Here is a 25,176-nt window from a genome sequence, read left to right as displayed (position 1 = left end):
TTTTGTTTTTTGACTTCTGACATATCCTTAGATAGGTATACCACCTTTTCGACGTTAGCTATCTAGCATTATATTAACAGGTGACATCGTACACTAAAGTATCTATATTGTAACGCGATTTAAAGACAGTTAATATTGTAATAATTATGAGGCTTACCTGTTATATTATTTTTCATTCCTGCAATTGCTTCGTATACTTGCGAAATATGAAGAAGTGACCTGATAGTATACGTTCCCGTTTTCGTACCGTTTTAATCGCTGTTTCATCCTGCTTTCGATCGCTGCAACTTGTATGGTAAAGCATCCCCTCACTCGTGCATTTGTGTGTCAGTTAATAGATCCCCGCCATACAGAAACTGCCGCAAAGTGCACGGAAGTCCGTTGATAGCACAGGCAGCCCAGAATAAACATTCCACCGGAGCGAAGGGAGGCAGCGGACGCAGCTGAATACGGCGGACGCGTGGGTCCTCGCAGGATACGGAAAACTTCGCTTGCGAATTACCGTAGTTATAGCGCGAGAACAGAACGACAACAAAGAGACAAGAAGGACAGGAAGGACGCGAGCGCTAGTGTCCTTTGTGTCCTTCTTGTCTCTTTGTCGTCGTTCTGTTCTCGCGTTATATAACTATCGGCATGTCATGCTAACTAGCCCAAGCTGCCACACTGCGAATTACCATTACGATCCGGGGTTGGGGGTGGGGCAAGTTGTGGGAGAGGTAAAATATCGGTTTATTTAACATATAGCAGCTTGTGGACACTTTTGTTCAGGTGGTGTGCATAATTGTGAGAAATTGCAGACTCGGGGGTATGGATGGGGGGAGGGAAACTTCTTGATTTGGGGTGGGGAGTGGACCTTTTTTGAAATGTTAAATTTTCGCTCCGTGTACTCAGGCGAAAAAAAAATCGCGAGGGGGGGGGGGGCACAGGAATGGCGTGCTTCCTCCACTGGCTGCGCCACGGTCCTTCCTCTCTTGTCATGCGGTTCGCGACGTTCGTCAGGCTGATTGTTCGACAGGTGACAGAAGTTTGTAGGAGCAAAAAAAAAAAAACAATTATAATAACAGCAAATATGTTACGGTGGCAGCTGTACGTGTGGTGATAGTAACTCTGTGAAACAGCCCCCCCCCCCTCCCCCTCCTTTTCACTGCAGTTTTATACTAGCAACCAACCCCCCCTCCCTGCGAGATTGCGTGGGTATATCCACTACAAAGAGTATGCGTGATTTTGAAAAACGCGACAACCTCCGTGGAGGTTGTTATGCGGTTACTGGTGGCACAGGCTAGCAGCCCGACGAAGCAGGAGGTGAATGAATAAAGTTACATACTCCAAGTTACGCAATGTGGAAAGGGTACGAGAGATTCAGTATATACCGCCGTAGAGAGATAGAGGACGGAACGATAGATGCCGTACGCAGAGCAGACGCAACAAAACAAGTGGATGAATGAAAGAGTGCGAGAGGTGTGCACAGGAAAGGGAACATCACAACTCCCCTCGCCACGACAGAGTACAGGCAGAAACAATCGAGGAGAAATAGAGAGAGAACGCGAGGGAGAAAACTGCCCTCGCCAGCTGGAGATACCCGATTTAGCGGACGAGCCCACGCTCGGCGCTAAAGTAAAAATGTGAACCAACAGTCGGCACCGACCGGAGTAGCGGAGCGGCAACGCGCGTCTCTTCCTCCTCCGAAACGCCCGAGCCCGCTGGCGAGTCCTACGCGGCGGCGACCTCTGAAGCTCACAACCGCACATAACTGTCTATGATTTCATGGCGAGACCGCGAAAGCACGAAGGAAGAAGGAACGAGTGCCCACGTCTTGGGTGACCGATGACTCGATTCGATATCACCTTTCAGGTTGATTCGGAGAGATGAGCGTGAACGGTCGACGCTGTAACTTCGAGACGACGTCGCGACGTCCACCTGTTCACGGCGCAGTGGAGACGGCGGGCGTTCCTTCGCGACGAGAAGTGTGGCCGTAGTTCTATCGATTCTGTACAAGTGCGTGCCTGTATGTGTGTCCTTTGTGTTAGTTTTACTCGTGAGTGGCCGGCTGTGGAGTTGGCGTGTACCGCATTGTGGCGCACCACTTTCGCGATGCGCCGGACGCTCCGGCGTGAGCCGAAGCAGACGACACCGTCCGGCGGACCGTTATTTTGGGCCCGCGTCGTCTGCTGCGTCCTTGCGTTCTACGGCGTCGATGTCGGTGCTGCATCCGGTGAGTACGTTCGCGAACGCGGATTGATGGTTGATCCTTAACACATACGACTTGCGCGCGAATTACGATAGAGTGCCTGCGACTTAACGAAAGAGAAGTGTGGCGATTGCGGGCACGCCTTCAGCAATGTGTGATGGGGTCCTTTTTCCACTCCTGTTTGTGCATGTAATACATGCACAAACTCACCGAACAAACCGGTAGGAACCTTCCACCACCTCTGACACCTCGCACTCGATACTGCAGTGCAAGAAAGATCATGGGATAGGACTGTTCTTGATTTATTTTCTATATATGAGTCATTAAAAAAGAATAGAGCAATAAAATATCTCTTTATTGAGCGCTTTGTGATTCTCCCTTGTTTCAATAAAATCATTCGCACTCCTGAAGTATGTGCACAGTTATAATTTACAGGACGTAATATAGTAGTATCACCAATATTTTCGCTGCAAGTGCTCTCTAAGATCATCAGTTTTATTTGTAATATGCTATAGAGTTTCTGAGAGTTTATTGTTATACGGACGCGCACTTGCAAGTTACTTTAACTCGGAATTCAGAGAATTGAATGAAACATGTTACGTTAAGGAGTAAGAACAATGCCACTTTCAACCTAATTTTGCAAGCAGAGTTTTGATAAAGGGTAGCCGATCGATACTGAAGGATATCGGTAAATAAAGAGACAAATTAAAATCTTAGTAAAGAATTTGTGAATCACAAATTTTTGGGTTGCTTATGTTATTCTTAAACGCACACAGACGTTGTGCTATAGTTTATGACTCGGCACTGTCTAGGTAAGTTTTGCAAGGGAAGTATATGCACAATTATAGATGTAGTTCAGTGCACTGTATAACATATAAATTTCAGCAGCTTCTGGTTTATTTATTACAATAATATCGTTGTGGATTTCAGACAGAAGTCGGGCGGGGTGCCTCAGCCCCCCCACCCCTGAAATTTAAAAGGGGGGGGGGTACTAAAAATAAGTCATGAAAATAGGTGTTTCTTTAAAATAGTCAAGGTCTTAAGCAAGTGGACCGCCCCTATCCTCGATTCCCGAAAAAAATATTCCTGTCTACTGGCCTGGTAAATGCATACTGCAGCATACTTAAATATACACAAAGATTTCAAGAAAAGGAGAAGGCCTAATTCAGTAAATGTATACGGTGATATGCAACAAGGAAGTAATTGAATAATAGAAAAAAAGGTGCAGTAAATACGTACAATTAGAGGCAGTGATATAGTTCAATAAGAGTATGATGTTAAATAACACGGCTTCTAAGGGAGAAAGGAAAGAATCGAGGATGTCGCTATAGCCTCGGTCCTGGCAAAACTTCGTTGTCAGCTCTTTTGTGACCCGCTGAACGCAACCACGTAAGCCAGAGTCGCATCTCCACAACGATGCCGATGCGGGTACTCAATTGGATCAAGCAATGCGTCTTATGCAGATGTATCGCTTTGTGTATGCGTAAGAGAAAGATAGCTCGTTGCAGACAAGGATTGGACTTGCGAGTATACATACGCAACGGTCGGAAGCAGTGCTACGCGCATAAGGGCTCTCCCTCTACTTGTAGGATCATTGCACAGGCATATACGTACGTACAGTCAGCGTCGAAAGTTTATGGGACACCACAAGTAAAGGAAAGCTGCAGTATTCTTGCTGTTCGAGCAAACAGATTCGAATTTCATTTTCGGGCCTGTTCTAAGAAGCGCCAAACATGTACTGCGCAGTTTGGCCACATATACCATTACAAATTGCGAGTAAATTTAGCGTTTTCTCGGGCCTAATGACCCATAAACCTTTGATGCCGACTGCGTATGCATAGTAATTGCAGGTTTGATTTATAATGCTTAACTCGCCCCGGCACTCTTTCGGAACATGGGTTAGTGTATTCAGTTTTCCAGCTTCAGTTTATTTACTTTCAAATAAAATATACATGCTTGCATAGTGTATATACAAAAGGAGGTCCCAGACCATTTTGCTGAAGGGAGACCACTTGAAAAAATTGTGCATTTTATGTACATGTTGAATGCAACAATGTCGACAGCGTGGATGAAGTTATGCAAGAATTAAGAATATTACAAACTGCCAGGAGTGAAAATTAAACAATTATAGGTACAATACTAATACGGCTCAGAACATTTAAAAAAATGAAAAAAAAACTCCTAACAAACTACAAATAGTCGAAATTAAACAATCATAAGTACAAAACTAGTACGGCTTAGAAAATTTAAAAAAAAAATAGAAGAAAAAACTACAAAAACCATTGACTAAATGAACAATGGAATGATCAAAAAGAAAAAAAAGGTGAGAAGCAGTGGCAGTACGAAGAATACAGGAATGAGAACAAGTGAAGATAATATTATACATTTCAAAATTACAAGCGCCGACGTACTAATTAATAATTTATAGAATATGGTGAAGAGCGGTTGCCGTCACAAAGTAAAATTGAACGCGTTTCAAGGCGGGCAGCGCACTATACGTTGCCATGACAGCCATGCCCGGGTGCTACAAGAACAATAAGCTCCGTACTTCGCAACGTGTATATAGATTTTTTGTGCTATTTGACTGGTTGTATCCACTACGGTGATCTATGCGCAAAGTTGAACGAGTACCTCTCTCTGTCCTTGAAACACGTGCACTGACTTACGCCGTATAGGCATTGTTGAAGTTCGTTCGCAGTGTGAGTGCTATATCTAGCAACGATTAGGGACAAGGCTTAACTGGCACGTATATATAGGGCGCTATTTTGAGATAGAGACCATGGTGACCCTCGACTTTTGTTCGAAAGGGGGTCTGTCGCTAACGTTCATAAGCAAATATGACCCCTCGAAAATACCCGTAGAAATCAGTTGCAGAACAATACGATGCTGACAAGCTGACGATAGGCAGGCCACCCGGATGGGACGCTGTCTCTGGGTGCCGATAGAGGCGCGATAAATGGAACGTGTTCGTTTGTTTGTCTCGTTTGCATGGACATAAAAATGTCTTCAGGGCCTATGCACCCCTGAAGCACCTCTCATCCCATGCTTCGTCAACATGCAAAGTTCTAAAATGAAAAAAAAAAAATTCGTTAAAGCGTTTGTAGCACGGTGCTACAAAAAAATCCATAGACCTTTGAAAGAGAAAGTTTCAATGATAAATAAGTTTTTTCCCCCCTATTTTCGAGTAGTTATAGCAGCTCGCTACATCAGTTAGGTACGCTGCCCTATAATAAAAGCTTCGCAGTTTGCCCTAGCACGGGATTCGAACCCTGTTTCGAACTCACGAGAAGGCCATGGGGGATTGCACCACGAGCGCGAATTACTCGACTCGAGGCATTTTGAGAGCTGTAGAAAGAATCAGCCAAATTTCTCATGATCTCGTTGAATTATTTCCACGATGTAGGTTGAATTAGAGCGATAGTAAGCAATAATTGTCTTTCATAAAAGCTTCGCCTATACTTCACATGTGGAGTTTTTTTTTTTAATTGGTGCTACTCAGAATATAGTTCTTCCGGCAGGTGTACATGATATTCCCCGAGAAGGTGCACACAGGTGTCACAGGTGTTTTAGGTAAAAAGTTTATTCTCTTACGGAAACCAATATACTATTTGGGCTTGCAAAACTTTCTTGCACCACATTTTTTTTTTTCTGTACGCAATGTGGTTAACAGAGTGCGGTAGCTACAAGAACAGGCACGCGATGTTTGCGCCCTGTACCAGAAAAGCCAGACGAGAAGGGGAGAGGGGTGAAAAGCGATATAGGAAATGAAGGTTCAAAATGTAGAGCTCGGTTATCACTGAAATTTCTCATTTGAAAATTTTTATGACAGCGCTACATTGAAATCATTAAATTTATCTCCTATTAATCAAATTTCTCTCATCTGCGTCGAACGTGCTTTGCAATATTTCATACGCTGTAGATTCCAATACACAGTTTTCTTGCTGTGTGTTGTGGGAAAACAGAACGTATTTGAAGCATAGATGCATAACTATGTGAGTAACATAACGCGACGTGGAGTTCTCAAGAAGCTGTCGCACCATAGTACGGCAGTCTGATATATATTGCAACGTATTTTTTGTCCACTATCTCATACTGACAAACGTTTGCGCATTTGACTTCTGAGAAAGAACGCGAAACGTTTACTAAAAAATGACAAAAATAGTCATTCTCTGGCGACCATTCTATTGACAGTTCGTTGATGACCAACCAGACACCCAAAATAATTCTCTGCTCCAACACTAGTCTGGCGCCACTGCTTGTGCCTTGCCTATACAGCTATAGTATCACTGAGATTCTAGGCACTCTACTACAACCCACGCTTTCTCTCTCTCTCCTCCCCCATCCCCCCACCTCTTCCCTCCCTATTTTTGTCCTCCACCCGTATTTTTGTCTCCCTCGCGAGCGGGGACCTTCTGCCACCTTGAGTATGCAGCCGCGGTCAAGGCACGTCGCAGCCCAACCGAGACCCGAAACCATCAACGGGAAAAAAAACAAGGAGAAAAAAAGCGCGCGAACATTCTTTTTCTGGCGGGAACGCGAGCTATTTGGCGGGAAACTTGCCAGCGCCGCGACCCCCGTGAGTGCCACTTCCTATACGCTATTCCCACGTTGCCGTCCAAGTGCGCCCAGAGAAAAGACGGTCGTGAAGATAGCGATGCGATTATACGTTTTTACGCGAGCCAGAGTGCGTAGGATCCTGTCGTATACACGTATACACCTGGGTGGCTCGTATTCCGTTTAATTCCCATTGATACTTCCGTGTTGTGGTCGGTCTTTTGGGCAATGGCACGGTGCATGCCACCAGGGCTGGCTATACAGCGTATCAGTTTCCTATGCCTGATCGAACTCGTTCACACAACTATTTTGTCATCGTCACCTTTTTTAATATTCTTGCGATATTGATCCTCTTCAATTCTACCGCTACTACTTCATTATCGACATATGCGTCATCAACGCGTTATTTTCCGCCAACGTCTTATCCGTTATTTGTTTGCTTGTGGCCTGTCGGCTCTGACACATACCCTCTCTGGTGGATTGGCCTAGAAAAATTGTAGCCTATAGATGTTAACTACAGTATTGTTTACCAACATAATATTATAAAATGTACAATGAGAAAAAAAGAAGAATATTACGAAGATGTAGAGCAAGGGAGAAAAAATATCAATAACGGGAAATAAGTACTAATACCGTAACGAAGGTCACAAATTTCTCGCTAACCACACAGCTGAGTTTGCCTGAGCAGATGAAATTGGAATGTATTTCTTACATTTGTTCACATTAACAATTACATCCCAAGTATTCTCGACTGTATGTTAGAATAGACGCTATGTCGGAACAAGTTTAGTTGCTTCAATAAAATTTAAATAAATCATCAAATACGTTTCTATAGCATTCGAGTTACTCCTTCACCATCGTTATCTTCTTCTTCATTATCATCTTTATCTCCTCCTTTATTCGTTTCTTCATGATCATCATTAACATTCTTCTTCTTCTTCTTCTTCTTCTTCTTCTTCTTCTTCTTCTTCTTCTTCTTCTTCTTCTTCTTCTTCTTCTTCTTCTTCTTCTTCTTCTTCTTCTTCTTCTTCTTCTTCTTCTTCTTCTTCTTCTTCTTCTTCTTCTTCTTCTTCTTCTTCTTCTTCTTCTTCTTCTTGATGATCATTATCATCTTCTTTCATCATCATCATCATCATCATCATCATCATCACATTGCGACTTCTCAATTTTCTTCTCCTTCAACTACCTGTTCTGTTATTAAAAAATCTTGGAGAAATTCTCGGCGGTCTCTGGAAGTTTACTGATTGGCAGGGATGTCGAAAAATAGCATAGTAACACTGGATATACGTAAAAAACATTCTCCCGACACGGAACGCACTGAACGGACGAAATTGTATACGACCAAACGAAAACTCAGGAATGGTGGGACCTCAGACTGGCATTACCTCAGAGAGAAATAGGCAAAAATAATAAATAAGGATATTTTGGAAACGATACATTAACGTAACCTACATGAACGAAGGTTCATTCATTCATTCATTCATTCATTCATTCATTCATTCATTCATTCATTCATTCATTCATTCATTCATTATGTGTAACACTCCAATAACACACTGGCATGGACAGCAGTTGGTCGTAAGCTCCGAATCAAACGCAACCACCTGCCTTCTTTGAAGATGCCTTTATATCTTAGACGTTTCTTGCGTTTCGTTCCCATCGATACTTGGGCGGCGTGCCGAGTTCGCAACTTCGTAGCGAAAGCAAAATAAAGACACTAACGTGAGTAGATTAAAGATCACCACAAGTTTCTCTCGAAGGACGTATCCTTTTTCTTCCTGCCATCTGGAGCCGCATTGGCGCATCAAGTCGTTCCCATGGTGCCCGCCAGAACGCTCACCGCCGTGAGAAAAGTAAGAAATGCCTTCCAAGAATCAGAAATCGAATCTATGTCGTAAAGGTCAAGAACGATAGCATTATGGTCCGCTTTGTGTTCTGATGCTGTATGGTAAGCCTCTGAGGACTAATGAGAATTTAGTCGTCCCACGAAGAAACGATGGCGAAGGCCGGAGATATGGGTACACCGAAGTGACGTGATGGAAGTGGTTAGTGATGTCATATGGTAAAGGGAGACGCTTTGTAAAAGCGATACTTTCCACACTCAAAAGTCAATTTAGCGAATGAGTTTACAACCAGTTTTCCTTTAATAAGTTTGTGAAACTTGTGCGTCTCGCGGAGCCAAAAGAACAAATCTTTGATACAAAATTAATGAGATCTGACCCAACGATATAAAAAAAAGTACAAGTGATGCTGTTAGAAGTAATTCTAATGTGAATTTACATTACAGGCACTTTTAATAAGTAATAAAATTTCCGACCCTTTTATTGGTATCGTTGTCTGTCAGTTATCATTATTGTCGTGTTTAATAAAGAAAACGACTCCTTAATTTTACACATACTGCCTTCAAATCGCTGGCAAATACCTATTCTAACCGCTCAATTCCTGTTGTGGAGTTCACATCGCAAAATAATAGAAGAAACTAACAAAAGCAATATTTCTTATACGAATACCCTGTATATCATCTTCAGACGCGAATTATGATGAACTGTGTGTAAATATCTGAATATATCACAACGTTGTAAGATAATCGATATTACATTCCAAAAAAAGTTAAGAAGTAGGTTTTTTTTGGTGAGCTTTGCTAATTATCTTTAATTTGCGTATATTTAAAAATTCAATTATTCTGCAATCATTCATGTTCAATTTTTACACATAAAAAGGAAAATCTTGGGCCCAAAATGCACACGCTGTTCGCTTTTAGCTATGTTCATTTTCAGCAAGGAAAAATATAACCTATAAAGTTGGCCCTGAAACGCGGCACGTCGAGAGGCCCGTCGGACATCGCAATGTTTTCACTAAAACAATCAGCTGCAGATTTGCGCAGCACATTGGGATTTAATCAAGTAAGCGTTGACTGTAGAAGGTTCAGTCGATCTTATGCGCAATTTATCTTGCCCTTCATTTCTCACATGTCCAAAAGACTATTGAAAACAAGTTGTGTCCACATATATGGACGCTGCATGAGCCTGAAGGGGGTATGGATATGACACAGAGTTGTGCTGACGAGTTGACAGTCAACGCTGCGTTTCAGGTGTTTCTTTGACCATGGGTCTTTGTCCTTTTTTGTACTTTACAATTAACTGCAGCCCACTAGTTCAACATGCCGTCTTAATTGTTGCTGTAACCAAAGCGAGTGCAAGCAACAAATACGAAGGCCGCTGGCTGATCTGTCATCCTTGCGTATCCCACATGAGCCGATACGCCACGGCTCATTTCACAGCTGCGTTCGTATAAGAAATTGCACGAGTTCAGAGGCCTCTGACCTTTTCGGGAAGGCGGCCGACATGTGGCGAGTCGTGTGCGTGCTCAAGCCGCACTTTTGCTACTGCATTTGTTTATTTTGAACGGTATAGAGCCCCCGCCACCACATAGAAGCGAACGAGACGAGTGTTTGGGAGGCGGTAACACACACAATGGACCGTCTGCTTGAACGACGTGTACGACATCGGCGACGCGCACCGACGCCAACGTTGTCGAGAAATGACGGAGCCTTGCTGTCAGCATGCGGAACAAACCGTTCACATTTTAAATCAGCACACACACAAAAAGAAGAAAATGACAGCAACGCGGAAGAAGAGCACTATACAGACGTACTGAACCCTCTTTGTCCCGAGATTGCGTTTATTATAACTATTCATTCAAATTGATATTAATATTGTTATAGTATGTTATCTTGCACTGCGCTTGGCTTGAAACAGCAGAGTAGACGTAGGCACGACGAAGGCAGGCTATAACAAATGCATGGTTCATTGAAATCACACAAACTTGCCTCCTGGAACGAAGCGCTTGCGCAATAAATTTAAACAGTTATGATTGCGTAATGATGGTAAACTCCCTAAGCCCGTAGCCCGGATTTTTTTTCGGGGGTGGCATCTGTTGAAGGCCTTGAAAAAGACCTATTCTTTAGAAATGCCCTCTGAAAATACACTCCTCCATCCAAATTTTAGGTGTAGGGGGGCTGACAACGGGCCAGAAACTCCCCCATCACCCCCCCCCCCCCAATATGTCATCAATTGAACCTCCCAAGAAAATTTCTTCCGTGGTGACTGCTATTGCGCACGTACATTGTTCCAGGTGGCAAGATTGTGTGACTCTAATAAATAAGCTGTTCATCTGCCTTCGTCCCGTCTACTTCTACTACGGTGTCTCCTCCCAAGCGCAGTATAAGATCGCATATTAATGTCTTACCTACTACCCCACCCCCCACTCCCAACGCACGCTCATTGTGATAGTGAATTACCGAACGGAATACAAGAATCGCACAGCAATGAACACATTCAATTCGTCGTACTCTCATTTTATAACATTTTCGCATCCTTTCTGCGTCAGATGGCGTGGGATAATGCGGCTATTAACCGTAATGAAAGAATTTAGCGCAACCTTGACTCTCGCAAATACTCACACGACCACCCGAGTAACCCATCCACCCGAGTAACGTCCGGCGAGTAACACATCTACCCGAGTAACATCCACCCGTGTAACACATCCGCCAGAGTAATGGATGTGTGAGTGCTTGTATGAGTGTTTGCGAGAGAAAAGGTTGCGTTAAATTCTAACAATACGACGAACAACCAACTAGCCCAACCACAGGTTTTATTCGGCTGTTAACAGCTACCTGACTCTGACGCACATTATCGAGAAGCAGTGCGAAATCTGGCTGTCCGGTCCGAGCACCGAGGATCGTATACAGTGACGTAATCCGGGAGGAGGGGGGGGGGGGGTCAAAAGATTTAGACTCATTCTACCCACCCTGAAATTTCTACTTCCACAGTGGGGCTGTCAATATTTTTGTTATGCCGTTAGCAATCGGCAGAAAGTTATCATCATCATAAACAGGCACGTGTTTCTTCGTACTCTTCGTATTCTGCTTCCCTCCGAGAACTGGTGAGCCGATTTGACCAACGTGGGACGAAATAGCTCTAATGGGTGAGAGAATGAGTATGTATGGAGAGAAAAATAAAGGGAAAAAAAGAGGTAAGAAAGAGGAAAACCACCGAGAGAGAGAGAAAGAAATAGAGAGAAACATACACAAAAAATAGATAGAAAATAGAGGGAGAGGACGATTTAGAAGATAGAGTAAGATGCCATGGAATATATATATATATATATATATATATATATATATATATATATATATATATATATATATATATATATATATATATATATATATATATATATATATATATGAACTTCGCTTCACATATTTCTCTCTTCTTGGTCAACTTCGTATACCATAATGGAACCCGGCATGCTAGACTTTAGTCAAAAGTGATTGCGAAAGTACGGAAGAACTTTAAAAAATAGTTCCCGTGAGGTAATTCATTTCGTTACTATAGTAACAGCCCACAAACGTAACTCGACGCATTACTGGTTACGACGAAGCAATTGAATACTATAACTTCATTGCTGCCAAGTCTGAAACAACCCGATCGACCTTGGTTGTAGCGAATAGAATAAATGACTACAGGAGAAACAAACTGGTGGCAACAACACACACCTCGTTGGTTCTCCTCGCCCACTTGTTCTTTCTACAACAACACACACCTCGTTGGTTCTCCTCGCCCACTTGTTCTTTCTACAACAACGGACTCGGTGGACCTGCAACATTATTTGATGAATTTAATGGGGTCGTGAAACGAAAATGAAACTTCCCGGTTGCAAGTTTCTCTGATTTAATAAGGATTGAAGATACCGATGTCGAAATATTTCGGCACAATATCCCTTCTATAATTAATGACGCCCGTTTGAAATCGCAGTTTCTTGGGGATCGCTAGCGACTATGCGCGACCGTCGGTCGCTATAAGTACTAAAATGTGACGTCAGTGATACGTCATCCTAAGAAAAGTTAAAAAACAGAGCGATAGCTTTACTTCGCTCTAAAGTAATATAATTATAGGATAATAAAAAAGAAAAAAAGCAACAGAGTTGTTTTTGCGCTCTGAGTTCTAAGCTGTACAGAGATTGCAGACACACCGTGCACGTGTGCTTGCAATCGAAACGCATTCTCGGAGGTTTCAGGTGCGAGGGTTATTAAACGAAACGGGAACAAAACTCAATAAAAGAAACGTGCACGCACCAAAAGCGTGCAGCCGTTTTATTTTGTTTTTTTTTTTAGGTGCACATGCACTGCCCCCACTGGGCGTTCCGTGCGAGAAAAAAGGCTTCGGCCACGCTCGTCACGCCCCAACGCCCACAGGTGTCGCCGCCATCGCCGTGGAGCTTTCTGTCTTGCTCTATCTCTTTTGTTTGCAATCTCTGTTTGCCGGTTGCCGCATATACCTTTTCGGTGCCTGCCGCGGCACATGCGATGCCTTGTGTACCGTTGGGGGGGCCTGTTATCGGTGCCCTACCGTTGTATTCGCCCGGTTGCTGGAGCCGGCATGCACTTGCGGACGAGCAGCGCTGTACATAAGTGTGTGCCTTCTGTATTGACGCATCGCGCCTCTGTGAGCGTTTTTGTCCGAACGCACACACAGGAGGCACGGTGCGCTTAACTGAAAAAAAAAAGAAAAGAGGCGTGATTCCCGCTTATATGTTTTGACACTCGGTCGAAAATTTTTTGTTTGTCCAGACGCGGGTTCTCAAGAGGAGAGGAGATTGATTAATATGTGGGGTTTAACTTCCCAAAACCACCATTTGATTACGAGAGACGCCGTAGTGGAGGGCTCCGGAAATTTCGACCACCTGGGGTTCTTTAACGTGCACCCAAATCTGAGCACACGGGCCTAGAACATTCCCGCCTCCATCGGAAATGCAGAAGAGGAGAGGAGTCTGACATAGGGATGTTGATTGATCGATCGATATATGGTGATGATGATAATGGGGGTGGTGGTGATGGTGGTGATGGTGTCGAGTGCACTGACTCTGACGATCAGTGTTGTCGATGTATTAAACTTATTCACGTTAGGTGAAGGTTTTAACGACACAGTAGCAGTTCGCAGATAAAATTTCGTGAGATTGTTTCCTGCCCGACGTCCGTGTCACACACATAAATTTCCACGATGTTTAGAGATCTTCAAAGCCCAGTGCAAGTGAAATATTTTTTTTTTGCAACGTGGTCCAATCATTTACCCATCTCCATAGACGCTGCGAACATTGCCTATCTATCTATCTATCTATCTATCTATCTATCTATCTATCTATCTATCTATCTATCTATCTATCTATCTATCTATCTATCTATCTATCTGTCTTTTAACCATATTGATCTTAGTTCACATGTTATAGATTAAGGGAAGTAACTATTTAAGCATGGCATTTGTCTTCGAATGTGTATGAAAGAATGCTGAAACACATACATCAGAGGCTTAAAAATGAATTATTTTTTTACTGATTGATCGATATGGGGTGTTTAACGTCCCAAAACCACCATATGATTATAAGAGACGGCGTAGTGGAGGGCGCCGGAAATTATGACCACCTGTGGTTATTCAACGTGCAACCAAATCTGAGCACACGAGTCTACAGCATTTCCGCCTCCATTGAAATTGAAGGCGCCTCCATTGAAATTGCAGCGGGTCAGCAGCCGAGTCACCTTAGCCACTAGACCACCGCGGCGGGGCATGGCATTTTTCTCCGAATGTGTATCAAAGAATGCTAAAACACATACATCAGAGGTCTAAAAAAAAGAATGAATCATTTTTTAAACGATCCTTAGATAAGCATTCTTATAAACCCACCCATGGCACTCCTCAGCACTGCTTCAAGTGTAAAAGGCACTGCACGGTACTGCTCAGTGAGAGAAAGAGAGGTGGGAGGGAAGAGAGAGAGAGACAGTTAACACGTGTTTCTCAGTCCAGGCTGCAACAAATGCAAAAGAGGCCGTCCCAAAACAATTCGCCGCCGATCCCAGGCGGCTCAGATTCATTTCGCCGTTTCGTGCTCACTTCGAAGCGTGATGCGACGCCTGCGTGAGACGAGAACGCGAGACGCCACGTGCAAAGCTACCGTGACGAAGCTCGATCGTGACGGACCGAACGAATGATATTAAAGACAAAACAAAACAAACAGCTCGTATTTCTCTCTCGCCCCTTTTGGTATACTTCCTGCGTCGGTCAATATCGCTTATAGATGTTTTGCAGCTGCCGTTATAAACACTTGCCTAGAAGCGGGCTGCGTCGCTACATATTCTACGCACGTGCATACGGTGTTAGGTTTGTTTGTTGTTCTCTCGTGTATATAAAGGGCAGTTGCGTTTCGTCACGAGCGCCGATCGACGGTGCGAAAAAAATCTGCGCCTCGTCGTTCACACGTGCGACACGGGTCGGCGAACTGCGGCCGAAATCACGACGCGTACGCCCGTCGGAACGCGACGCTACAGAGCGCTTTTCGGACCCTTTTAAAAGTGCGCTTCGCCGTGACGAGCGGGCGAAAATTTTTCCCGTGTGAACGTCGATTCGTCCTCTCCGACTGCGTCGGCGCGTCGCGCCCGCGCTTCATTGCGCACGAAACACGCAGCTGTTGTCCGGGGCTCTTTGCCGTCCACTGCGGTGGTGTAGCGGGTGCGGTGCTATGGAGCTATACACCTTTTCACAGGAAGGGAAAAAACACCGCCATGATGGGCTGTGCGCGGGAGTACAAAGGCTAAGCGCGCAGCGTTGTCAGTGCATTTTCGAGGGGACGCGCCAATTTGCACAGCCCAAGGAGGGCTATGGCGGCGCCCAGGGAGGCGTTTATGAAAAGGTGAATAGGCTGCGGATGCGAAGGTCGTGGGTTCGATCTAGTCCGTAGCGTTCGCATTTCGGCGGAGGCGAAACGCTAGTGGCCTTGTGCAGTGTCGGTGCACGGGGAGGAGCACCAGATTGTCGAAATTTCCGGAGCGCTTCACTACGACGTGCCACATAACCATAGCGTGGTTTTGGGGCGTAAAACCACGGATATTGTTTGTGTTTTATTTATTTAAAGATCTTTTGACCTTATGTAGTCCTCTGCGTCAGAGAGATATCCCTTAGACCGGGCAATTAGTTTTCGTTGGGCGTCAGATTACGGACGCTTAACGTTTCTTAATGTCTCAAGAAACGACTATGGCAAGTGCGAAGAGTTGGGGAGCAGCGCTATTCGATGACCTGAGGTGGCGTCACACTGGCCCCATCTTTACACAGATATGTTCCATCATTGTTTACACTTCCCTGAATGGGCCTTCTGACGATAATGGTGGCCGGGGGCCCCCGACGTCGATTTCCAACTTCCAGGGGTTTATCCCCGGAAACCCGTGAATCAAAGACCTTGAACATATTGAAAACAGGGTTCTGTTTTCAGGACCTTTAACAACTATTGCCAGCTAGCGCTGCTATAAGATCTGATACAGACCAAAAGCAGGTCGTTGTGTGGAACACGTCAACACTACGTTCTCATTTCAAACCCACTGTGAAATCTATTCGTTATTGCTTTCTTTCGAACTGAAGGACGAGGAGGAGGAACGAACTGTTCGAAAGGGGTGAGGAGAGGTGGCTGAGGCAAAACTCTGCACCCCCTTTCTTCCGCTGCCACCAAATGAAAAAATATTCACACGACTATGGACACCTATATAATTCAGATAACGAATATGAACAAAACAGAATACATGAAATTTATCTTATTTTCACGAGCATACAAGGTGCCACGGGAAGACGTGGCATACAACGCGCAATGTATTCTTTATTTGGGCACACCAGTTCACCTTCAAATATGAATAACCAACTCGTCCAGCTGGAAGTTTTACAGAACGTCAACGATTGGTACAGACCAAAGTGATCTGTCTTATACGGAGACTTGCACAAGCCAGACATATCAAGTTTAATAAAAAAAACGAAACGTATATAAATAGGGGGCCCTTTTAGGGCTTCCACCTAAGACAATCACACGTTCTGGCGCAGATCCTCCAAAGGTGCAGCCTTTCCAGTTCCCGAGTCGGCCCCAGTTGGGCAAGCGTCTACGCATCACATGCTCGGTGACTCAGGGCGACTCGCCGCTAAGCTTCACCTGGCTCAAGGACGACGTCGAGCTGACGGCTTCTCCTTCTTCCTCCGACGGCGTCGACGATCGCCACCCGGTCTTCCTGGACTCCGGGCCCGAGAGCTCCGTGCTCGTGCTCAAGCGTCTGGGCGTCCACGACATCGGAAATTACACGTGCGTCGTCTCCAACGCGGCGGGCACCGACAAGTTCCAGGCATTCCTCAGGTTCCCAGGTGGGGAGAGAGACAAGCTTGCCGGGTCATTCTGCACGTTTCTTTGTCTTGGCAACACGCCTTTTGTGTACATACTCCGCGTCAAAAAAACAAAAAAAAAGACGAGAAATACGCTTTGGACGTGGCGATTGAAAAGTTCATAGAGAACTGAATAGAGGTCGTCTTGAGGGCTGAGGGATAGAGTTCGTTTACAGCTTGTGCAGTAAAGTTGAGAGCTGGGCTAGTTGGTGACTGGCCATTAAACAGTCAGGCGAAGTAGCGCTCTCTTTGACAGGGACAAAGGGGACAAGAATGACATAATACTCACTACACTCGCAACTTTAAGCTTATTTCAGAAAAAAGAATATTTCGTATATAAGCAATAATAATGTACCTTTTGGTGCGAAATAAACACGTAACACGAACAAGCGCAATCCGTCTTTCGCGTTTAAGCCACCCCCCCCCCCTCTTCGAGCGACACAGAAATGAAATAACAGTCAATGAAAAACTTATCAGCGCTCGTCTGTGCTCTGTGTGTCTCCTTGGTTTTCGTCTAAATCGCGCTGAAGCCTATCCGAGTATATCTAATAGCATATTTTGCGCACTAAACGACAGAATAATCCCCGCAAGTGTATATAAATGAGCTCAACAGTCCATGCATTCTTATCGATGAAGCAAGTTTTTCGCAAACACTCAAGGAATGGAAACACGGAGTATGTGCAGCCTACACACTTCGAAAAATAATAATAATAACGTAAGCCTAAATAATTTCTACGGTTGGGGGAAAATAATTCAAAGACGTTCAAGTAGGAACACTGCATCGCTTCTAGGCTGATACCTCGCTCCGCACACACGCGGTCACAGTGCCACCTTTCTGGAAGCGTGAGCCGGAGCCCGTGGAGGCCGTGCAGGGCGGACGTGCCGTCCTGTCGTGCGAGGCCGGTGGATACCCGGAGCCGCAGGTGACGTGGAAGAGGCGACACGGTCAGTACGACAGCAGCGTTCTTCTTGTCCTTATCAGCGAGCGCATCTATCTATCTATCTATCTATCTATCTATCTATCTATCCGTCCATCCGTCCGTCCGTCTGTCCGTCCGTCCGTCCGTCTGTCTGTCTGTCTGTCCGTCTGTCCATCCGTCCGTACGTCCGTCCGTCCGTCCGTCCGTCTGTCTGTCTGTCTGTCCGTCCGTACGACCGTACGACCGTCCGTCTGTCTGTCTGTCTGTCTGTCCGTCCGTCTGTCTGTCTGTCTCGTCTGTCTGTCTGTCTGTCTGTCTGTCTGTCTGTCTGTCTGTCTGTCTGTCTGTCTGTCTGTCTGTCTGTCTGTCTGTCTGTCTGATTTCCGGGAGTATGGCATATTAGTCCGTGGCGTAAGAATATATGATTCCAAATTTCATGCTTTGGGTACTCCCACGATTCGGAGTGGTGGAATGGACCGAGGATAAAAAGCAATGTCCTTCGATACATATGCAGTGCAGCTGCATCACGCGAGTTTTATGATTCGCATAGTTCATCTAGTCTGGCTGTTTCATAAGAAGGTGACTTGATGAAGTAGACGGGCGCTGTAGTTACGTAATGTGTTCCCTACGCGGCAAACTGCGAACGGAACAGCCCTCGAGGCGTTACGTCAGCCCACGTGTAGTCGGAATCCCGAAATCCCGCGGTCTCCGAGAAACGGCAGGCGAGGCATGACGAAGCGAGTAAGGAGTGTTCGCGTATAGCGAAGCGTGCCTACAGCGAAGAGGCACCCGCCTTTCCTCTTCCTCCTTTCGTTCTTGTGTCGGGTTTCCCGTCGTCGTTGCTAGGGTTCTTTGCAGAATCCCCGACACCGGCGCCCTCTGTCTCCTCCCAGTGGCGGACACACCCAACTTGTAGGCACGCGGTCGCTTCCGTTCGTCCCATTTCGAGGGTCACTTGTCGCGTACGCGCTGCTGTGGAGTACAAAGCCGCTGCCCGTGGAGGGAGAAGTCTTTCGTAGTCACTTCGTCGTCACGGCCGAGAGCAACGGCTAGCCATATTTGACCGCAGAATGGCCTTGACTTGTATGCCACGTCGCTTTAAGGAGCTAGGTGCGGCATGCACCAGTGTTTGCGACAAGCCCTTTCGCTAAAAGGAATGCCTAACGACACACCTTTGGGGGGCTCAAACTTATTCAGCTTCGAAGTTTGATCGCAATAGCGGACGGTATTGTTAAAACTTCAAAAACAAAAGGGAAAGTGTCGGTCTGCAGTAGGAGAAACGAGGGATGCTTCACCCGTGAGCCAACAAGGTGACTTGCACTCGCCGCTGCGTAATGGAAGAGAAGTAGAAAAGGCACTGAAGAAACCGCAAACGTACCAGGGTGACAGCGCCACATCTTGCGAGGGTAGATGGCGTTATTTGACATCTAAGAAATCTGGTGGTTTCATCTTACGTAATAATACGCTATATCCAAGGATGAAGAGTAGGTGACGAACTTAAAATGAAAAAAATCAAAAGCACTTATGGCTAGAGGTAATGTTACTCATGTCAGCTGTCGCCTCAACAACGTGGTTGTCAGGTATACATGCTATGTCAAACAAACAACCAAACAAAAAGAAACAAACAAATAATGGTAATGCGAAAGTTGAATAAATGAACCAGTGGACTAATTAACGGTCCAGCGGCACGTTTGTGTAAGATCGTTGCGAAATGGAGCCCACGTGGCAAAAAAAAAGAAGGATTGTTCGTTATAAGAGATAATTCACTGAACGACCATCAGAATGCCAACGAATGCATCTCCTGGTACAACCAAGGACTTGCTATTGCTGCAGAGATTGCGATGAGCAAGTTCCGTACTAACTGAGGTTTCCCTTTAATGTGAAACAGCTGTCAGCCCGGCTCATTAAAGGACCATATGGTAAGGAAGCAACATGAAGAGCTGCCTAAAGGCACTGTCAGCTTCCTGTCTAGCAGAAAGAAAGAAAGACAAAGAAAGAAAGAAAAAAAGACAGAGAGGAAGAAAGACAAAGAAAGAAAGGAAAAAATAGAAAGAAAGAAAGGGAGGAAGAAAGAAAGAAAGAGAGAAAGAAAGAAAGAAAGAAAGAAAAAAGAAAGAAAGAAAGAAAGAAAGAAAGAAAGAAAGAAAGAAAGAAAGAAAGAAAGAAAGAAAGAAAGAAAGAAAGAAAGAAAGAAAGAGAACAACGCTAGCAAGATAATCGGAAGCAAAAAGGTAGAAATAATGCGAGTTTTGTTCTTTCCCATCGATTACAACAGCGTAATAAGACTGAAAATCATTTTTTTCGCCAACGCCCTTCCCTCTTCTCTCTCTTTCCTTCCTAAAGAGAAACTCTTTTGTAGCGGCGTCGCTTTGTCTGTTCTTACTTGACGCGCGCATCGTTACGTGCATGACCCTATCCCGCATGCGAACCCTTTCCCCGCCCGGCGAAATCCGATTCTCGTGAGAAGCACTGATGGGCACCGTACGAAGCTTCTTGGTGCGTAGCTAGGGCGAGGGTCTGAAGACGACGGTGACAACGCTTGACGAAGACGCTTTGGTGACCTTGGGATCGGGAAGATGACTGACGATGCCGCCGGCGCCACCGCACAACCGCTGTTCGAATTTTTTTGAAGTGAAAGGGGTGCTACATCCAATATTACGTATACATACTTACGAAATCTTGTATAGGACCCACGTATACGCTGTTCGCATGCTGTCCCCTAATTGCGCGCGGCTGCGAGACGGTTTGTTTCGCGATGTTTACGTGCGGCGCTGGCGGCGGCGCGAGTGGGTCTTTTACGGCGCGATCGAAAGGGGGCGTTTGCTAATCACCGCCGATTTGGCAAGCTACACGAACGACAAGTGCCGGTTTTCTTTGAGCAACGCCTCGTTCCTCCTTTCCCACGCATTTCCTCGACCATGACCCGTCCTGCCAACGCTAATTTTGGCTGCGTGTCGGTTTGAGTGGTGGTAAGTGTCGACAAAGGCGTTCTATATAGTGTCAGCTATCTGCTGTTGAAACTACCGCATTTACTTCAATCAACCTCAACCCAGTCATGTCTCCGCACATATATAAATATGGGAGCTTGACGTGGGTTAGTTGGCGTGACGTACGTAATGAATACGCTGCGTCTAAAGACGAGGACAATAGAGAAACACAACTGTGGTCTTCGAATTCTTTTAAGAGAAAAAAAAAGGATGCAGTGATCGAGATGGTGATCCAAGCACACTTGGCGTGTGGTCTCTGAGCAGCCGACGGTGCCGAGCGTGCTGTGGTGAAGAGCGACCGCGTTCGCGTCACCGAGAACGGCTCGCTCCAGCTGGATCCCGTGCTGGTCTCCGACCGGGGCTGGTACACGTGCCAGGCGCACAATGGAGTGCCACCGGACGTACAGCGCCAGGTGGCACTCAAGGTGAGAGGTGAGTGAACGGAGGTGGACAACAAAGTGACACTGTTGTTTAAGAGCTTTTGAAAAAAAAAAAAAACTCACAGGGTCGCGTCTGTCTCAATCAACTTGAAGGCTAAATACATCGTCTTTTTTTTTTCTAATCGATGTGTTAAAGTTCTCATGCTATCCACCGAAAGCTTTCTACAACTAATATGATTTTGCATTGTCTTCAAGATCACAGACATTTAAAGCTTTCTACACCTCACATGGTTTCGCACCGCCTCCAGGATCAGCACACTTTTGACCGAGCAATGATGTCGTGCGATGACGCAACAATGTGTCGTCACAGTGACGTCATGTTGTTTTCACGAACTCTGGCAATCTTTGGCGCTATGATGATGTATCTTTGAAACGAGCAGTGCGAAAAAACGAAGAGACTTTTGCGCTGCCAATTTGAAATGTACGCAACCAATTTCAACTTATACCCAATTGTCAATTTTCTGCGGTACATCATGACGACGTCATACGGTTCTGCGATACATCATGACGACGTCATACGGTCACGCCATTACGTGGTGCTGATTTTTTTCTTTTTTTTTCATCATTCGTACTGACGCCACCCACGTAGGATGGCGGTCAATATTTGCATCTGATGAGTCGTCTAAAGCTTAGGCCTTAATAAAAGGACGTTTGTGAGTGATCCTAGTTGCCCCTGCCTCCCATATAGTCTTCGGCAGAGCCGTAGTTTTGGTAGAATATCTTTATCCTGACATTGTATATGAGACAGAGGTAGTATCTATTTGGTGTTAGATAGAGGTAGTATATATTTGGTGTTACGTTATAGCGCGCCACCTAAAAGACGAAGACTGAACCACGTGGACGCAAACAAAACTCTGCTTGTGTTCGCGTTGTCCAGTCTTCGTCTTCAAAGCGGTGCGCAATAACGTGACAGTGAGTAAGGTATGATACTATGACCAAGATCAAATGTACGCTATTGAAGTTATTAATTTTTGAGATGTAAGCATCATTAGGAAGCAGGAGAAGTGCGAGACACCAGGTCACGAGGGTGCTTGGAAACGTACGAAAATGTGCACGTAGAGGGTTCGTCAAAAGTTCCCTAACCACAATTAATTGTGCGCCTATAGGGCAGCACGGCCTCAGAACTTTTGACCAACCCCGTACCGCACGTTCTCCTCAACCAACGTGTCCTGGGGTAAACTTTCTTTGCTACCGTACACTTCCAATGTACACATAAGGCTACGATGGACCAGTACTTATTGCTGTCTTCGCGTGTTCTGTTACATCCAGCGCCACCCACGGTCAACGTAAACGCGAAAGTGGTGACAGTTCGCCGAGGGGAGACGGCCACCTTGGTGTGCAACGTCACGGGCGACCAGCCAATCACGGTCACCTGGACCAGGAACGGCAAGAGCGACCCCCTCGTCGAAATGGCCGGGTAAGTATATATACGCGTCGCGCAATGCATGAAACTGCTCGGGGGTCGCTCGCTGGATTCCGTGCCGACCGGTTGTGCCCTCGCGATCTCCGACGTCAGCGTAGCTCTGGCCGACTGGGCTGGCCCTACGTCATCTCCTGACGCCGTCGACCTTCGACGACAGCGTAGCTCTGACCGACTGGACTTGCTCTAGGCCATCTCCTGACGCCGACAAGAGCTCTCGCAAGTGGTGCCCCGTGCTCAGACTCCTGTGAGCGTGTTTCCATCTTTCCTGTCTCTCCTATCCCCTCGATATGTTGTCGCTCTCACGCTTACCTCATCTCTTTTTCTCTCTCTCTACACCTTTATTCCTATCATTTTAATCCCTCCTCACCTCCATCCCTTGTGAGCTACTGTTAAGGTGTCGCTCCAAGAAGCAGACAGTTACGGGGCTCACTTTTCTCTTCCTTTCTCTCTTAGAACCACTTAGTAGAAACTTCTCATGTGGCACTGAAACGGCCGAAATTACATATACACAAAAATGCGCGTCCTTCTAGTCAGCGAGCTACGCTTCGAGCTGCTAGAGTCGAAGGTGCGTGTACATAGTTCTATGGAAACGTCACTAACCATGACAGGTGACTTTCGTTTCGTCGGTCCGACTGCGAAGCACGCTACGCGGCCGCCATGGAAACACTCTGCGAAGCCAAATTGAATGTATGAACGAAGGGCGAAAAAAGAAAAAAAAACGAGGCGGAGGGACGTGGCGGAGAGAACGCATTGAAAAAAAAAAGAAAAAGCTCAGTGCTCCTTTCTCTATACGGCGCTTTGATAAACGAAAAGAAGGTGTGCCACGCAAGGACATATATTAGATGGGGGAAAGGTTGAAGCGCAACCATCATAACTGCACATGGTTACCAGAGCAAAGAGAATGCGACGTGAAGAAGAAACAAGGAACCACGCCCAGCCTCTGGTAACGGTATATATATATATATATATATATATTCCTACAAAATGGTTCTCTTAGGCTACGGCTCAGAATTTAGTTCCAGTGCGTAGCAAAAAACTGGCGACCATTGAGCTTCGCCTTTAAGAGTTAAACGCAATAGCTATATTCTGTTCTTGATGCGTTCTTCAAACGCATGAAATCTTTTCGAACTTGTTGTGCACCCACTACGTGACCTTAAGGGTGCCGTAACGTGTGTGCCTTTTGTAATGAGTGAGTGGCTTTGAACTACGAATTATGATAATGCCATGTTGTGAAGCCCGATGGCAATGTACGCTCATACCACGCCTTATTACGCGAATATTTCTTGCTGTATTGCGAAGCATGTATACAGGACGCGTGTGTTTGTGAAGCATGAAAGTGACACTTTCACTACATTTATACAAGCCCGGGAAGTTATTTTCACTATATTCACAAGAAAGAAAAAACGCAAACGAACCGGGTTAGATCTCCATTCAGACCCACAATTTTTATTATTTATTTTATTTGCATTTTTCTCGTTCTTTCAGTCATGCAAAGATAATGATTTTTTGCTCAATACCAACGACGCCGACGCGGTATTTCCATAAAGCGAGATATTTAACGGTGTCACGTTAAAGTTTACAGTGGATCTTGGTGAGCCGCGCCTCTAAATGAAACTCAAGGGGTCCTTGCGCATTCGCCTATGACGACTTGAAGACGAAAGCCACCTGCTGCTGCTTCTTTTCCTTCTATAGGTCGACATATTGATCTTCTCCCGCGCTTCTCTAAAAGCTTTCTGCGCGTAGCGTGGTTTTCGCATTGCCTGCAAGACTGGAGGCATTTCGAGCTCCCTGCACCTGCACCCTGCTTTGCTCTGCTTTGGCGATCGACCTGTCTTAGGTTAGCCGAACATGTCACGTGATGACGTCATCAGGCGCCATGGCGTTATGTACCGTCAAAGTGACGCCATGATGAGGATAGTTATAGCGCGAGAACAAAGGGACGACACAGAGACAAGAAGGACACGAAAGACACTGCCCTTTTCGTGTCCTTTACTGTCACACACTGTCTCTGTGTGGTCGTTTTGTTCTCGCGCTAACATGCCATACAAACTAGCCTAAGCTGCCACACTTCTAAGCCATGATGAGGTAGCAAGTACTGGCTATATGTGACGTCATGTTCACATCGGCCATCGACGTCATCATGCGGCGTCGCGTTATGTACTGTTAAGGTGACGTCATGTTGACGTAACGAGTATTGTTGACGTCGCCTATAGACGTCATCAGGCACCGCCGCGTTGCGTGCCGTCAAAGTGGCGTCATGATGACGTAACGAGTATTGGCTATGTGTAACGTCATGTTGACGCCGTCATTACTTGGTGATATTTTTTTTTTTGCATCACTCGTGCTGCCGCTGCCGGAAGTGTATTTTCACGTTTGACGAAGCATCTTAAGTCTCGCGCCTTGATCGGGCCCAAACG

The 25,176-nt window shown here is 45.6% G+C and overlaps 1 protein-coding gene across 1 annotated transcript in view; it reads left to right on the top strand.

Annotated features, from left to right (window-relative positions):
* Positions 1-1,832: 1,832 nt before the first annotated feature.
* Positions 1,833-25,176, top strand: part of LOC142771273 (cell adhesion molecule Dscam1-like) — a 40,272-nt gene continuing 16,928 nt past the window's right edge. The window contains exons 1-5 of the mRNA XM_075872745.1: positions 1,833-2,212; positions 16,660-16,971; positions 17,815-17,934; positions 21,161-21,328; positions 22,606-22,753. Coding sequence (XP_075728860.1) covers positions 2,008-2,212; positions 16,660-16,971; positions 17,815-17,934; positions 21,161-21,328; positions 22,606-22,753 — 953 coding nt within the window. The 5' untranslated portion in view covers positions 1,833-2,007. The remainder of the gene's footprint in view (positions 2,213-16,659; positions 16,972-17,814; positions 17,935-21,160; positions 21,329-22,605; positions 22,754-25,176) is intronic.

Source organism: Rhipicephalus microplus, chromosome 9 (assembly GCF_043290135.1).
Source record: "Rhipicephalus microplus isolate Deutch F79 chromosome 9, USDA_Rmic, whole genome shotgun sequence".
Taxonomy (NCBI): Eukaryota; Metazoa; Arthropoda; class Arachnida; order Ixodida; family Ixodidae; genus Rhipicephalus; species Rhipicephalus microplus.
The sequence above is the reverse complement of the archived record's forward strand: the minus strand, read 5'-3'. Positions and strand labels throughout refer to the sequence as shown.